The sequence below is a fragment of the Eptatretus burgeri genome, chromosome 9, assembly GCF_056783735.1.
Source record: "Eptatretus burgeri isolate ZD-2024b chromosome 9, Ebu_testis_v1, whole genome shotgun sequence".
Taxonomy (NCBI): Eukaryota; Metazoa; Chordata; class Myxini; order Myxiniformes; family Myxinidae; genus Eptatretus; species Eptatretus burgeri.
In genome coordinates this window covers 18972158-18990061 of record NC_140969.1, presented here as the reverse complement: position 1 = coordinate 18990061, position 17904 = coordinate 18972158, and the positions used below count along the sequence as shown (strand labels likewise).

At 43.7% G+C, this 17904-nt stretch overlaps 1 protein-coding gene across 4 annotated transcripts in view; it reads left to right on the top strand.

Moving 5' to 3' along the window:
- LOC147019649 (rho-related GTP-binding protein RhoA-C) overlaps positions 1-10160 on the top strand; it is a 30560-nt gene extending 20400 nt beyond the window's left edge. For 3 of the 4 annotated variants that reach the window (XM_085894258.1, XM_085894259.1, XM_085894261.1), the window contains exons 3-5: positions 2465-2585; positions 3446-3576; positions 9401-10160. In XM_085894258.1, the coding sequence (XP_085750384.1) occupies positions 2465-2585; positions 3446-3576; positions 9401-9574 (426 nt within the window). In that variant the 3' untranslated portion in view covers positions 9575-10160. The remainder of the gene's footprint in view (positions 1-2464; positions 2586-3445; positions 3577-9400) is intronic. The other variant, XM_085894262.1, reaches the window with a different exon arrangement.
- The last annotated feature ends 7744 nt before the right edge of the window (positions 10161-17904 follow it).

The following is a 17904-nucleotide window of genomic DNA, read 5'->3' as shown; positions in this document are numbered from 1 at the left end:
CACCTTTTGGTTTTTTTATTTATTTATTTGTTTGTTTATTTATTGTGATTATCTATGCCAAAGTGACCACAGAACGTGGGGCCTTCGCAGGCGAGTGGCCTCTGAACATTGTTCAAACCGATCGATATTCATTGACTCGCCAAGTTACTTAAGTGGCTTAAGCACTCCAGCGAAACGGTTGCTGATGAGCAGCTTGCTTGGCACGCGATTAGCAATCACCGAACCATCGTATTAAACGCACAACTCCCTGAGACGCCCGAAATATCAAATATGTTCGAATTGGACAAATTAACACACTTTTTTATGAGTTAGAACTGCTGCTATGTCAGTTCTCCATCCATCCATTAGGACCATACTCTGTGCAGAGCGTTGGTGCTGCCTAAGCAGTCTCCTTGGCTATTGAGAACAATCCTGGACGGGTCGCCACTCCGACACAGTATACCAGCATGCTGGCACTCATTTTGCCGACCTCGGAAGGATGACAGGCAGAGTCAACCCCACCTGGTGTTAATTCAACAGCTGAGCGGGATTTGAACTCGGGATCCTAGGATCCCAAGCCCACTACCTTAACCATTAAGCCAACACCAGGCATATATGTCAGTTCTCTAGAGCTTAAACTAAGCTGAATTACAAAATTTAATATTCTAGAGGTTATGGCATGTGCTGAAATGAAATAAAGCCATGACCGCTGGCATCTCCAGGCGTTTATTAGCATTGCAATGTACCCAGTGATTCGGAGCTATAATCAGGCATTAGATAATGAGTGAGGAAAGTGAAAATACTTTCTCGTTAAGAAATCGTTGTGGCATGTTACAAGGGGAGGCATAGTTGAGCAGGCATGCCTGGAGTTGGCTTAGTGGTTCAGGTGGCTGGCTTAGGATCTTTGGGTTTTGAGTTTGAGCCCCATTGGCTGCTGAGTTGACACCTGGTGAGGTTGACTCAGCCTGTCATCCTGCCGAGATCGGCAAAATGAATGCCAGTGTACTAGTATAGGTGTACAGGATCAGTGGCATAGTCACGCCCCAACAAAATAACGACCCGGCAACCATGCTGCCATACACAAGGAAAAGAAGGAAAAGATGGTGGCTTCAGACCCCAGTGAGGTAACCCATGATGCGCTTTCAGACCCCATGGAGAGTGAGGTGACCGAGGATGCGCCTGATAAAGGATATCATAAAATAAGGGTGTTATCTTCAAAAGAGGTGTTTTAATGAATCCAAACACCCAATTTTCACTCGTACACTTTTATGGAGTTCTGAGTATGCATGCAAAATTTCAGGCTGCTGGGTTTCATGGTTTTGGAGTTGAGGAACACACACACACACACACACACAGAGACAGAGACAGAGACAGAGACAGAGACAGAGACAGAGACAGAGACAGAGACAGAGACAGAGACAGAGACAGAGACAGAGACAGAGACAGAGACAGAGACAGAGACAGAGACAGAGACAGAGACAGAGACAGAGACAGACACAGACACACTTATGGATACTTTGGGAACCATTATTTATATGTTTGGATATAACTTTACCATTACTACATACAAGTTACCTTTTGCTTTTCTCCAACTTTTACTTATTTTATTTAAATGTAAAATGTACACGTCCCATTTTTAAGCTCGCCTGCATTTTTAGAAGCTCACCGGTGAACTTCTGCGATCAGTCAGTCTGCAAACACTTCAGTCATTATCGCTTGGACCAAGTACACAATTTTGATGATGCATGGCCACAATCTTCATATCTGATGCCTAACCAAGGTGGATTGACCGCATCAAAATCTGTACTCATTAATGGGTTGTAATCGGGCTTAAAATGCTAAAAACAAAATTCCTCCCTAACCAACAGGTGACGTTGCATCACGAGCACAGCCATGCCCTTCACCGCAAACATGACCTGTAAGCATGTATCACTGTTATCAGCATCGAGGAGGCTTTTATTCAACCAATCACGTGACCAGATTCTGCGCATAAACAAAATGTCGATGTTTTATGGCGTTATTGACTGTTGCTCCAGATCCAGGTGGGCTTCAGGACCTGTGGTCTTATTTTTATGGTGATGTTTGGAGCTTGCAATCCCGTTGAGTCTATTTTTCTTGCCTCACTTCTGTGTGCATAACCATGCTCACAGCGATAGTTGAGGTGTTGCTTCCTGTTTAAGTTGTTATTATTATTGTTATTATTATGGCCCATTGGAAATTGTTCTTACAATGGTGGGTAAAGGAGGTTTTAGTGGTGGGCTTCTTCCTTATGCCTCAACTGCTCAAGACTTTCTGGTCTAAACTCGTGTGGTCAGGGTTGAAGACCTGATCACGTGACATTATATAATTTTGTTCAATGCATCTCTCGCTTCTTTTTGACGTTATTTTTGAGGAAGTAGTTTTCAACATGAAGAGCCTGTCTTTGTCCATTGGTTGATTTGCTGGCCTAAAATGATGTCTTCCTATCTCTTTAATCACCCTGCAGGTAGAACTGGCTCTGTGGGACACCGCTGGACAGGAAGACTATGATAGGCTTAGGCCTCTCTCCTACCCTGACACTGATGTCATCCTCATGTGCTTCTCCATCGACAGCCCTGACAGTCTAGGTTTGATTAAGTTCTGTTATCACCACTTTTCCCTTGTTTTTATCCCCCGCCGCGTGGCGGAAGGGGGATATTGTTGTCACCCGGGTCGTCCGTCTGTCCGGCTGGCTGGGCGTCAACATTTATAGCTGTGAGTGCGATAACTCATAAACTGTTCACCATATCGATTTGAAATTTGGGTCACACATGTACCACCTGAAAAGGAAGAACCCTATTGATTTTGGGCGTGGCCGGATCCAAGACGGCCGACTGGGGCGGCCATCTTGAAAAAAATGTTTTTTTGTAATAAATGGAAAAATGCTTTTCTGATTTCAATTATTTTTCAATGGCAGGGGATTCCCCATCTCTGATGGTATATTTTTAAAATACCCATCATCCTCTCATTCAAGGACTTGCAATCCATTGCTTGAGTTTATATTCACTGTTTTGCAATGCATTATCCAAAATTTCTACCGTTTATTTAAATATTTATTTTTCTGCTCTATTTGTTGCAAGTCCGGTTTGTCAAATTACTTCCTTTTGTTTGAGAAATGCAAAGATTTAATGGAAGTCGTTTTGATCAATCCAGCTTATCTTCAATATGATGGGAATGTTGTAAGAACAGAAAAGCATGATGGTTTAAAAACTTTGAAGTTGTGAAAGTGTTCATTACCTTGATGTTGTATAGAAATAAAAACGTATTGGGTCACATCTGATGGTAATGAAGCAGTCATTGTTCATGTAAATTTGGATTGATTGTGAAGTGTTGGTGGTTATTTATTTGTTTTATTTATTTTAATTTCTTTTAACAGTATCCCCTTTATTGAAATTTGTGTGAATTTTCGAGGTCAAGCCTTTGTATTGGTACATGTTGTCGTGTGCAGAGAACATTCCTGAGAAATGGACCCCAGAAGTAAAACACTTTTGTCCGAACGTGCCCATTATCCTTGTGGGAAACAAGAAAGATTTGCGCAATGACGAAGGCACCAAGCGTGAACTGGCCAAGATGAAACAGGTGTGGCAGCAGAAACCAACCTTTACTTAAGCTTACTTTGATATCTTCAAATTTGTTTTCCAGAAATTAAATAACCCCACGTTAATAAATGTATCACTTGTTGAAAAATAAGTAAATAAAACAAAGCTTGGTGTAAATCTGGAAAAGTATGGAATCTTCATGCAACCTTGAAATGAACCTATGTCTAACTTTTACTCAACGTGTTGCATGAAAGAGACTCATCTGTGTGATGCAGACCAAAGTTGGCCACTGCGATATACAATCATGATATTGGTGAAGATCAAGATCTGCTTTCGGATCCGAGAAAGAAAAAACAAACAAAACGAAAACACGATACATGACATATCTCAAAAGGTTATTGATTGATTCGGAGGAAACTTGGTGGAGAGGTTGGTTGTGTGACCATGAAGAATTGTTTCGATTTTTGGTGAAAATCCGGATTCGATAATTTTATGATTTCTTTTTTTAATGATTCTTCACCATTTTGAGATGGGGCCATAAACGATATACGTATAGCACCGTATTTCAGAATGTTGTAGATTGATTTTGACAAAACTTGGTGGACGAGTTGCGTTGGTGAAAAGAACAAGCCATTTGATTTTGGTTAAAGTCCGGATCCAGATCTGGCTTATGAAATACAAAACGTAAACTGTTCAGCCTGCTGTTTTATTTATTTATTTTTTTAAATATTTTTATCCCCCGCCACGTGGTGGAAGGGGGGATATTGTTGTCACCCGGGTCGTCCGTCCGGCTGGCTGGGCGTCAACATTTATAGCTGTGAGTGTGATAACTCATAAACTGTTCGCCATATCGATTTGAAATTTGGGTCACACATGCACCACCTGAAAAGGAAGAACCCTATTGATTTTGGCCGTGGCCGGATCCAAGTTAGCCGACTGGGGCGGCCATCTTGAAAAAAATGTTTTTTGTAATAGATGGAAAACTGCTTATCTGATTTCAATTATTTTTGGTTACTACGTTCCTCACCCCTGGGGAACTTTTTCGAGATGATGACCAAATGGTGTCTTGTTTCCAATACACCTCCCTCATTATCTGGAATATGTATGACCTTTTTCATTCAATGGTAGGGGATTCCCCATCTCTGATGATGTATTTATTTCTTGTTTTGTGGTTTAAAAAAAAAAAAGTATACATTTTTTTGCTTGCCAACTTTATTTAATGTCTGCCGCACTTCGTCGATGACAAACTGTGTGGCGAACATGCGTGAGTCCTTCAAGCTTTACAGAAGGAAGAAAGTTCCGACACAATGTGCACATGCCGTCATACCTGTGATGATTATTTTGTATCCCCTTATTAGCAGTTTACCCACCCTTCATGTGGGGTGGAGTTTGCGCATTATTTACTCAATGAAAGGTATCAAAGTTTAATGGTCCAAAGGCTAAATTGAAAGGTCTAGATGTGGCCACGGTTCAACACTATAATAAAATTGATGGAAGTAGTGTGCATTTTGGCATCAATATCTGGCAAGGTTTGTGAGAATAGAAGCACCTGCTCCCTATGGGAACCACCAGGGGAGCATGTAATTATCTTTGATTTTATTAATACCAAAGCAGAGTACCCACCCTCCGGTCAATCTTGCTCCAAGTGTGCAATGTGTTCTTCTGACACTTCCCTTTATTTGGGTGGTGGATAGGCCAAGATGCCAAGGTATGCGAATCTCTCTGACCTCAACATCCTTGCCACAAACAAGTACAGACAAGATCGCAGCATCCAATGTCAATGAAAACCTGGAACTTGGTTTTGACCCAGGAAACCTGTATTCGCAGCGGCTCCGACTCCTCATTCAGCACCATGAGGGCCCCCAAAAGGATATCCAGAGTCTCTGCAAAGATCACTACATCATCTGCGAAATCAAGGTTAGAGATCTTGACATTCCCAAATGACGGATGGCAGCTTGATCTCTCTAACATCCTTCCCAGAATGCAGTCCATAAAAGCATTGAAAATTGTGGGGGGCCAGTCCACACCTCTGATGAACTCCAGTAACAACTGGAAATAAGTCTGAGATGGTATCACCATATCTCGCAGTACTCTCAGTACCACAGTATCGTTCAGACGTCATATTGATCAGTTTTGGTGGCACCCCACGAAGACCAAGAATCCTCCAGAAGGCATCCCGATTATACAACTGTTTTTGGTGATTAGTAAGTCTGCTCATGTTTTGAACAACCCCATGAGATGTGCCATTTCCAACACATTGCCCAGTGTATCATGCTCACCTTGGGAATGACCAAAAATAATAGAGCACATGTTCCTCGAATCAAAGATCAGCCTGAAATGTGAAAATGTTTGTCTAAAAATGAAAACTTAGTGTAAGCTCTGGCTTGACCTGTTTTGATTTTCACATCTCTGAACCAATGAACAGAATGCTGGGAACATAGTTTCAAATCATAATATTGTGTGTGTGTGTCTGTTCGTTACACGTATACAGATGGTGGACCAAAAATTGAAACGCCAAAGTGAAGTCTCTTAATCGGGTGTTGGGCCATCATGTGTGACCTGCATGTGCCATGGCATAGAGTCCAACAGCGTCTGGGAATTTGCAGCAGGGATATGTGGCACCATTCTTGCACAAGAAAGTCAATCAACTCGCTTTGGAAACAGCTGTCTCAGGCGTCGTTCCAGAATCGTTGCTATAATTAACGGACTGGTGTTTGTGTGCTTGTGGTACTACTACTCCTAAAGTTCTGTGCTGATAACATCCAGATTTACTACATAGGATCAGGATGACCCGAATTCGTGTGTCGGGGTGTTTATATCTTTGCTGGTGGTCTTGGGGGCGAGTGGTACGCAAATGTTTCATGTAGTGCCACCTTCGGGTGGGGGAGGGTATTGCAAGTCTTCACCCTTTACAGTGCAGCACAGTATTCCTGTCCCCACGTTTTCCATTGCAGTGAGGTTTTGAATTGTAAAAAGTAGGTACGTTTTTGCTTCATGCACGCAACCTGGGTTTTTTTTTGGGGGGGGGGGGTTGCCTGTCAGATGTGTACCCCTGCTTGTATCCCATAAATGCTTGATTGGGTTCAGATGTCGTGATTGAAAAGGCCATGATGCTGTTTATGGATAATATCGGTGTCATGCTCATCAAACCATTGGGCCACCACACATGCTCTGCGGACGGGGACATTTGGGGGCGGGAGGGTCTCCTTGCAACCATGCTTGCCATAATTGAAGGCAACCAGGCCTGGGTGCAGCATTTTTAGCTCGCCGGTTCGAAGAACAGAGAGCTGTAGCGATACCCCCGGCGTGAGCGTCAGCGTGAGCGTGAAAATGTTAAAGTTTTTGGTGCAAGTTATTTCCTTTCCAATGTTTTTATCTACCACACTATTTTTTACTGATTACAATATACAAATACATATATTGCTTTAAAATTATTTGGATCAGACTTCACTGCAATGCTTTATAAAAAAATATTATTAGACTAGTCTTTTAGAAACGATAAATGTATGAACAGGTGAGCATTGGGTGGCTTTGACACCAACTCTGGTTATACATGACCTGAAGCATGCTGGAATGTTGTTTGTTTAATTAACACATTGGCCCCACCTGTGTGGAAGCTGTTGCATGGTGTTCCTCATTTACCCAGGTGTTCCATTTTATTTATTTAATTTCCCCCCCCCCCCCGTTTACCCCAAGGTCCTTGTAATGTGTAAAAGCCCACTGATGTCTGCTGTCTGATCTGCATACAAATACAGTTAATACCTGCACAAGCTCCTCCGTTGAGGTGAATTCATTACTTGTGCATACATGTGGCATGTGTTGCTGACGGATGTTGTTTCAGCACAAAGTGGAGAAGGAGGCCTCTTCTTTTACATGCAGCGTAAGGCTGCGTAGTAGCATCATTAGCTGAGGGTGCAGCTGTGCCGCTGATGCAATGCCCACTCGAGGTGAGGGCAGGAATTTATAATTTGTTCAGCGTGCCGGTGATAGCTCGCCAACTTGTCGTGAAGGACACCCCGCAATATTTAATGTCCACCAACTAATGCCAGCAGATGGGACGCCCCAATTCAATTTCCATCCAAGGGATGACGCATCGATTAATCACCCTACCTGTTCAACATCAGGATGACAGTTTATACCTCAATTGGGATTATAACCCAGGTTTGATCGCTTAAAGGTGAGTGCGCGTACGTCGAGGCCATCCAGAAACGGAGACAGGGTACACCGGCATGGAAGCTCGTTTATGCTGTTGGGGATTTGAGGGGGAGATGGAAAGACTGGTTTCTGTATTTTGAGTATTCTCTCTTCCCATGACTTGATAGCTGAGTCATTTCTGACTCTCTCTCATCTGTATGCACAATTGCACGATTCTTAAACAACTCTAAGTTTGTCATTCGGGGAGGACAACATTGATCGTGCCAGCTGATATGTAGATGCAGCACAGCATACAAACTGGTGATTAAACTCAAAACAATCGACGGTTTGATTTCCCCCCCCCCCAACACGATACGCGGATTCACTAATCTCAGCACAAAATCTTCAAGATTTCTAGAACGTATGACGTAAACTCTTGTGAAAATTGTTGGTTTGTTTTTTTGTGCCTGGCTATGGTGCCATTTGTTCTCCAAGTATTTCAAGTGTGGTGCAGGAATCACCGTCATACCTGCGTGCGTACACAAACGAGTGTTTCAACGTAGAGTGCAGATGTTGAATGTTCTCTGATGTGTTCACGTTTGGCTCGTCTGAACATTTTGCTTCACTGAAGATGAGACCGGGCATTATTTGGGAATATGCCCTTTCAATCAAAAGAAAAGACATTTCAATGTTCGTTCCTTCTCTGCAGAGGAATTGGAATTTGTAGCACAATAGTAAGGGACCCACTGTGAAAAGGGCTTTGACACTATTCTATATACCAGGCCACCCCTTGTGAATACCGATTTGTTTTTCTATTGGCCTAAGCGAAATTTGATGAACGCTTTATAGCCGGGACTTTTGATTCCAGAGCAGCTTGCCGAGTGACTGCACAAATTGATCTGCCACGTTTGTGACATTTGGGTTTTTTCTGGTCTTTTGAATAATCACCAAGGTTGTGAGAGCCACGGAGCGGAAAAAAATGCAACAACCATGACCAACTCGAGGCCTTTCCGACAAAGGATTGAAGCCTATCAGTTCGGCCACAAGGGTGGCCGTTTATCAGTGTTGTCTTGGTTCCTGATGAAGGTCACGATGGCTAAAATATTGGACTTTCTGAGCCTTTCTTTGATCAAACATTCTGGCTGTGCTTTTGTGTTTTGTCCAGGCTCTACTTTGTCAGTCTTGGTAATTATTAATTTATGGACTCCGTGTACAATCAGTTCTTTGGAAATTACTTCGAGTTTCACTCGTGCGGTATCCTTGTGTGTAATATATATATATATATATATATATATATATATATATATATATATATATATATATATATATATATATATATATATATATATATATATATATATATATATATATGGTTATATTCGTTTTTTTTATTTGAAAGCCTGGTGTTTGCTTGATGGTTAAGGTGGTTGGCTTGAGATCTTGGGGTCTCGAATTTGAGTCCCACTGTACTGGTAATGGAGGACACTGCATCAGCGGCACAGCTGCACCCTCATGAAATGATGCAACCAGCAGCCACAGGTTACACATGATAGTGAGCGAATAATTTGATTTGGGGACGTGCTAACAAATGAGGTGATTCTTATGAATTGTATTTTGCTTAGTAACCCGTGTATGACATCCTTGCCCCTTTTTAAACGTTGTTTACACATGATCGTAAAGGGGCTGCATGTGATGATGTTTTAATCGAGTTGGCCTTGTCGCCGTTGCAGGAACCGGTCAAGTCGGATGAGGGTCGGGACATGGCGAACCGCATCAACGCTTTTGGTTACATGGAATGCTCAGCAAAAACCAAAGACGGCGTACGGGAGGTATTTGAGATGGCCACACGTGCTGCTTTGCAGGTTCGCAAGCGCAGAAAAAAGCGCCGATGCATGCTCTTGTAGACAACATTGCGAATCAGTCATTCTCCAACACTACATCGCCCCCCCCCCTTCCCAAATCCCCATCACCCTTGAATCTACTCTGCACTTCTTCCATTGTGTGTAGAATTGATATTTTTTTTTCTTCTTCTTTTTTGTGGTCATTTGGCATTGCAAGATATCCCACAGTCTCAACATTCCTTGACTTTAGTTGGGAATGTGGATTAGAAGAGGAAGGGAGGGAGAGGAGGAAAGGGGTTCTGAGTTCTATTGTGGGGCCTGTTTCTAATATTGAAACCCATTTCCTGACCCTTGGGGTATAATGAATTCTGCATGCTGTGCTGTAGTATTGCATGACACCCCTGTTCCTGCTGTTCACCATGAGGGCATCACTTAACCTTTAAACCCTCCCTCCTGCTGTGCCGTTAATATTGTTGCATTGATGTGAGTGACTTGCAAATGGGACTTTGTGACACATCGTGTTTGTTCTTCTGATTACCAATATCTTCGGAACAGCTTATTTAAGTGATTGGCTGGTTTTGTTTTTGAAGCCCTGTTTCTGTGTCATGTTAAACCAAATAAAGGATGGATTTTAAGGGAATCTACCCGACTTTGGCCTACAGGTTGTATCTCTATTCTGAGTCAGCGAGCATTAACTTAAAAACAACCCGTTTCATCTTGATGAAAGCGATTCCTCACCAATCGTATGTAAATGGTGTTGCTTAGTAAGTGGAAACGATTTTCAAAACTTCTTGTACCATCCAACATGGTTTTGATTAATTTGGTGTTGAGCGATTGTGTTCTGCTGTTATCAAACCTATTCTTGGTCACGGAAAAACAATGGTGAAAAGTAAGAATAAAAAATAACTTGATATTATTTGGACATCTATTTATGAATTTAAAAATCGGTAAATGTGTTTCACCAGGGAAGGATGTTCATAAATTTATACTGAAGCAAAATGATGTTCTTATGTGGCCCCAATTGTTCACACCTTGTGGGATTGGCTGGTGAATGCTTTTGGCTCAAGACTTTCACAAACATGCTGGCCAGGTCCAATTGACAGTGACAGAAATTTGGTCAGGTTCCCTGCCATAGCTCGCCTACTCTTTGCGAAGGACGCCGTGGGATGTTGACGTCTCACAACAAATACCGTACCTTCAGACGGGACGCCAGGATTCACGTCCACTTGAGGGATGACTCACCGAATCGCCCTGCTTGCGAAACACCAAGATGATAATTTATAACTGAATTGAGATTTGAACCCAGGTGTGCATACCACGAAGGTATCCTGCCAGCTTCTAGGGTTGTCAAAACGTTTAGAAACCAGTGAAGGTGAGAACAGATGAGAGAAAAATACTTAGTCTCCATGAGACTTGTTTATACACCTTGAAGTAAAAAAAACTATAATGTGGTTTTATTTTTTTAATATTAACCAATTTGTTTTTGCAGTGTGCTTTCCATTTGCATGGGTGATTGGTGAGAATTTTTGTTTGTTTGTTTTTTCCTTCATGTGGAATATGGAACTTTTGGAATGCTAAATGAGGCTCCGTGTATGTAGATGCTGATTTGGTTCTGCTCGCCAGGCACTTTTGATGTGTCATTCAAATCCTCTTTTAAACATGATTTTGAACATTGAAACGAAAGTAGCAATTTCAAAATGGTTCACCATGATTCTGTTCCTGAATGTAAATCGGACTCGCGGGAATATAGGAATACCCGAAATATCCGTGGATGAGAGGTGGTGGGTTCATACCATTTGCTGTTTGTACATTCTAGCATCAGACATGGATATAATGTTACGGACATGCAGCCACTTCCCTGAGATACCCAGACACAGAAGACGAGTCCTCTCTGGCATCCTAGATATGTGAGCTAGATGTGTGACTCGCCCTCCTCTACCTCAGTTTCTTCCTCATCATGCCCCCGTCGATGAGGTCTCGCCGTTCACCCTCCTCATCCTTCGTGGCGGACAGGATCGAGAGGGCAGGATGACGCTCGTGGAAGGTGTGTTCTTTTTCCACAGAAGCTCGACACCAATTGCTCGTGAAACTTTCCTTTCTTTTCCCTCACATGTTTTTGTTCCTTCACTCACGAGCCTTCTCAGCCTGTCGGTCTTCTGCTCATGCGAGCAGAGCAATGCGCGGATGGAGGAAACACCGAAAGGAACCCTGCACGACCGAGGGATTGAAGGTAAGACCCATGAGGTGAAGGAGGGATTTTTGAAAGGATGTTTGATGGAGAGGAGAGTATTGGTGGTGGTCCTCGGGGTCTTAAAAGTTTGAAGGGGTCAAAAGGTACATTCCAATAGTACGTAATAATTAATGAATAGACAAAAAGTATGATACAAACACCTCATCCATTTATAGTAAACTCGTGAGCGCATTGGTCTTCACAGCCTTGTTGCATACCCACCTGCTGAACTTCAGCATGAGCTTACCTTTCACCAAGCCCAGGTGTGCCTGGGGCCAGCACAGGTATTATATGTTCATTTTTATTATTATTGCCATATGATACTACTATTCTTATTATTGTTGTAAATATTATGTGTTAATTAATATATGCTTTGTTGCAATATTATCATTGTTTTTTTGTTATATATTTTGTAATTGGAATGCCATGCAGTGGTAGAGGGACATGTTAAGCTGCTTTATATACCTTAACATGGAGTGTATTTACAACGTTGGAATTCTAACGGATTTTTGTGGTATAGCTGAGTCTTAAAGGTTCTACAGGATCTACAGAGTCTAAGGGGTCTTTTGGGTCCTCGCGAACTTTTCGGTACTTGGGGACTTTTGGGTCCTCAGAGACTTTTGGGGTCTTCAAAGTTCGAAGGGGTCTCGGCACTCCAAAGGGTCAAAAGGTACATTCCAATAGTGCAAAATTAATGAATATATATACATAATTAATAGACAAAAAGTATGGCGCGCGCGCGCGCACACACACACACACACACACACACACACACACACACACACACACACACACACACACACACACACACACACACACACACACACACACACACACACACACCTACCTCATCTATTTATAGTAGAAAAGAAGATGATGTGATTGAGTGGGTCTTTGTGTTTCATTTTTTTCTGTTGATTGCTTTTGGACATTTGCTCATAGTGCATGCTTGGGAGCCTCGATGGTATGCGTTTCTCCATACAGTACCGATAGAAAGTCTACACCCCCTTTCAAAATTTTCACGTTTTTGTTGCCTTGTAGCCTGGAATTAAACTGCATTAAATCAGATTTTTTTTTTCTACCTTTATTTACACATCGTAACTCACAACTATCAAGTGAAAAACAAATTCTACAAATTTCAGAAAATTTCTTAAAAATAAATAACTACAATATCTTGGTTGGATAAGTGTCCACCCCCCTGAGTTAATACTTTGAGGAGGCACCTTTGACAGCAATTACATCTGTATGTCTGTCTGTTGGGATAGGTCTCTACCAACTTTGCACACCTTGATTGGGCAATTATTTGCCCATTCTTCTGTTGAAGCTCAGTCAAGTTGCATAGGGAGCGTTGGACAGCAATCTTCAAGTAATGCCACAGATTTTCGATTGGATCTCGGTCGGGGCTCTGATTGGGCCACTCAAGTGTATTTGGGTCATTCCGTGTCAAATCAACAAATTTTCAGAAAAGTTCCAGGTCGACCATCTCAGATTTTCATGAATTTTTTTGTGTGGGTTGGACAAACATTGAACAGAAAAAATGTTAAATATTAGTTCTGTATTCCAAGGAGTTTTTGAGATATGACCCCAAGAGCGTGTCAAGGTTGATTGAAGAAAAACGACCCCCTAATTATCAATTCAATTTCAGCAACCCATTTCTTGGCATCTGTTTGAGATAAAGCAATGAAATTTTTTTCCCTAATGCAACTTTTATTGTATTCTAAAGAAAAAATAAAGCCGGATACATTGCAGAAAAAAGATTAGGCCTGCAGCCACCCTCAAAAATGGTAAAAATCAAAATAGCACGACTGAAACGGGCAACTTTGACCCATGTTAAAGTACCTTTCATTTATTGTCACCCATGTAATTTTTTTGTGTGAAAAATATACTAAAATGTCTACCAAAATATGAATTACCAGGTGTCTACTGCATTTAATTTTTATTTTAGGCCCTTTCAAAAAGGGAAAAATATTGTTGCGAATTCGCGCCCGCCGGCGTGCGAACGGCCACGTGACTCGAATCGCGGCACGTCGCCCACCGGACGGACAATTCTGTGGTGACCCTCTCGGACTAACGCCGGGAGCTAGTCATGTGTGGGCCTTTCGGCCTCACCACGATCATGCCAATCGGCCACCCGCGTAGGATAGGGTTGTTCGCCAAACTCGACCTACCTAAGTACCCACGCGGAGGGTAGACCGGGCGATCGCACCTCGCCGCAGGTCGACTCCAGACACGGGCCGCCTAAGCGATCCGTTCCGTACTATCGGGATAACCGAGCGGTGTTATCGTCGGCCTCGACGGTTCCGATTAATTATCGGGCGTATTAAGCCCACGACCAACCCTTTACGTGAAGCAAGATGGAGATTCAATTAAAGAAAAGACGAAGCGAAACGGGAAAACAGTTCAACATGATGCACATTTATTCCGCGGCACACGGAGAGCACACATATACAATTAAACAGAATGCACATAAAGCAATTGCAACAAAAGAAACGCAACAATGCAGATCTACAACCGACTACGCGTACACACGGCAACACTTGCACAGTTTTACTTCACCAGACTGGCGCCACACACACACGTTTACACAGAAACAAAAGAAAAGGGCCACCCTCAAAGACAAGGGGGCAGATGGGGCCTGTGGGCCAATATTTGCGCGGGACCTGAAAGAGCGGTCAGGTCCGCGAGACCGGGTGGATCCTACCCGTGTCTTTGCGATGAGCCGCAAATGTGGCAGCGCGGCGGTGCCCCGACTTCGTGCTCCTTCGCGGGTTTCGTTGGCACTGCTTGTAGCGGGGTGGGAACGGGGCCCCCTTTTCGCACTATCTCAGCGCGGGGGAAAAAAGGGGGAATTGTTGATGCTCTGGGGAAAGAGGATAGCTGGCTTGCTTGGGTCCCGTGACGAGCGATTCCACCGCGACCTCGTCGCCGACCGCCGTCTTCCTTGCCTTGGACCCGAACTCCTCGGTCCCTTCCCCAATTCTCCTCAGCCGACTGCAGCAAACCACCTGTACGCCCTCGCCTCCTGACTCCCCTCCGCGCTCCAACCCGACTCTGCCCAAAACACTCTCCGCTCTTCTGAGGCCGACTCTGCTGAGACCGACTCGACCCAAACCGACTCGACCGAGACCGACTCTGTTAAAACTGACTGCCCCTGATTCGCCCCGCGCTCGGCGCTTTATAGGTCGGCAGGAGAACCCATATGCAAATTTCTGGATCAACGAGCTCGGGGGTGGAGCCACGCTCGCCCATTGGACGGAGAAAAAGGGGCGTGAGTCTCCCCTGATCCTCGAATTTGCATATCTCGATTCTACACCCACGCGCCTGGAGGCGGGGCCAAAGCGCCCCGTGCTTGCTGATTGGACGGATCAGAAGTGGGCGTGTAGCATTCCTGATCCGAATTCTCCTCGGAAAGGCCGCATTTTGCACTCGCGGCTCGACGCGCGTCCCGTACGAGCCCAGGACAGCCCGACGCTCGGTGTTCACAGGTGGTGCGGGAATGGCGGTAGAAGGAGGAGAGGTGAAGGTGGTGGAGGGTTTATGGTGGTGGTTTATGGCCTTGGTGCCGTTTGGAATGGCGGTGATGCGATGTTTGCGGGAGCGAGTTGTGAAGGTAAAGATCGTGGCTGTTGGCGTTGTTGTTGTGAAGCAGCGTTGTGGTTGGTGGTTGTTGTGTGATGGCGGTTGAGACGTGGTTGGTTCAAAATAAAGATAGAACAGAAAAACGACTATCTCAAAGCGTCGCAGCCCGAATGAATCACATTTATTCCCTCTAAACAACGGGTTTGGGGCTAACTACACATGTACTTACAGAGATATCTCACCTATGGGACCTGAATGGTGGTTTGCGAATTTCCACAACCGCAACAATATGAAATTTCATGATTTTTCAGGTCAAAAAAAAATCACACGTGGCCTACCTTCAAAATATAACTTTCTCACTAATACAATAAATGCAATGTGATTCGCAGCCGCAGCCTAGTGATTCGGGCCCCAGCCGGCAACGCCTGAGAGAAACGAACGGGTCTTTGCTCTCTCAGAGTTGATGCTCTCTTTAAGAACCCGTCCGTCCCTCAGCGATGCTCGGACTGTTCCGAAGCCCGATCACCTCAGACCGTTCGGTGCTGGTTGGCGAGCTCTCTCCGGCTCTCTCCACGTCCCGCACATGAACACGCAGCTCCGCGTGGCACAGCAGGCTTGGCCGTGCTCTACGCTCGCGTCTCCTCCGCTCTCCTCAGCTTCTGCACCAACTGCAGGCTCCAGGCGCTCCGAACCCCGACAGACACTCCACAGACTGACCTCAGACTGGCGCTCCGCTCACCCTTTTATAGGGCCCGAGAGACGAGGTTTGGCCTTCGATCCCTCACCTCTGACCCCCACGCTGGCTCCACCCCTCTCGATCTCCTGATCAGATTCGCGGACGTGCGCGAAGACAGCGACCCTGCGCGGCGAGCGGACGTGCGCGAAATCACCGACTTGCGCGGCGAGGAAACCCCCGCGTCTGCCTGCAGCGCTGCCGTTCGATGCGGACTCGCCGTGGCTGGCGCAAAGATGGCGTCGCTTCGGAGATGAAGTTGAGGCGATGTTGTTCGTGTTGATCTATTGGGGGAAATGTGGATTAGGGGATGGTGAGGAGATGTCGTTGTTTGAAGGCGGTTGTGGAGAGGGTGGTTGGTGGTGGGCGTTGTGGTTGGTCCAAAATAACGATAGTAAAAGAAAAACGGCTACCTCAAATATCACAGCCCGGATTACACGAACAAAGCCCTTTAGACAACGGTGGAGAAATCTATCTGAACACAGACTTATCGGCATAACTGATCTAAAGGACCTATATGGTGCTCTGCGAATTTCCACAGCCGTAACAATACATCTTGTATCGATCTATATTAATATTTCGGCACGCCCCTTTTTTTGTTCCACCATCAGATTTTTGTTACTGCATGAAATGAAACAAGCTTTGACATATATACATATATATATATATATATATATATATATATATATATATATATATATATATATATATATATATATATATATATATATATATATATATATATATATATATATATATATATATATATATATATATATATATATATATATATATATAGTAATGATATTATTGTCTTCCTTAAGAGGCCCCTCAAAATTCGTTTTGATGATTATGGTAGTTAAACAGTTCATGTTCTCCATTTGCAAAATGGGAGGAATTATTGCACAAAAAAGAAATAAAAATGTTTCCCATTTTTTAGAGGACCACTAAGATTAGCGGCTCATAGAATTACGCTCCATTTGGGGAGAAAACAGTTGAGTTCATACCTGACGAACTTGCACTTTCCATGTGCCGTAGTTTCTTCAGAAAACCATGACTTTCTGATTAAGTACAAAGTATTTCTTTGCTTTTTTTTATACATGGTTGCCGTTTTGAAATTTTCATCGACCGATACCTGCTGCCCAGCCGGACCAACTGCCAACAAAGTATTGCCCGGTCGATTACGGTTAAACCCAAAATCATGATCATCGTTTTAGTGTGGAGGTGTGTACTGACAGTGAACTTGGGTCTTTTCTGGGTGAGTGCGGGAATGAGCACGTGCACATAAAAATCTGGCAACCCAACTTGAATTGAACAACAATGGCCACTTGATCCTTGAAATTTGAACCGACAGAAATAGCCTTCGAGCCTTCAGTGCTTCAGTGAGCCTTGAGTCTACCTCTCCGTAAAAGTACTTCTTCAACCGTCTCACAAGTAAGAGTTCGATCGTGATGGCAGATGCCAATAATAACAAGGAATATGAAGACTCTTCAAGTCACTCCTCTGATGAAAATTCTGTTGCAAGCATCCCCCCCCCCCAAGTCCAAGCCCGAGCCTTGATCCTAACGGTGATATTGAACATCCTCATAAAATATATTTCCATGAAAATTTCAATTGAAATCAGTCCTGTGTTGTTCACTGCTTGACCATCAGGAGGTTGCATGGTATTATCATTTCCCATTCCCTATTACCTACTAGAATTGCATTCAAAATGCTTCAATATGCACAAGGCGAAACTTCATTCAACCTTTTTCCTACTGCCAGTTGTGTATGTCATATTGGACATCATTTTACAGACTCTGTTCATTGTTCACTAGTTGTTCACTATCTGTTTTCTACTGCAGGTGAACC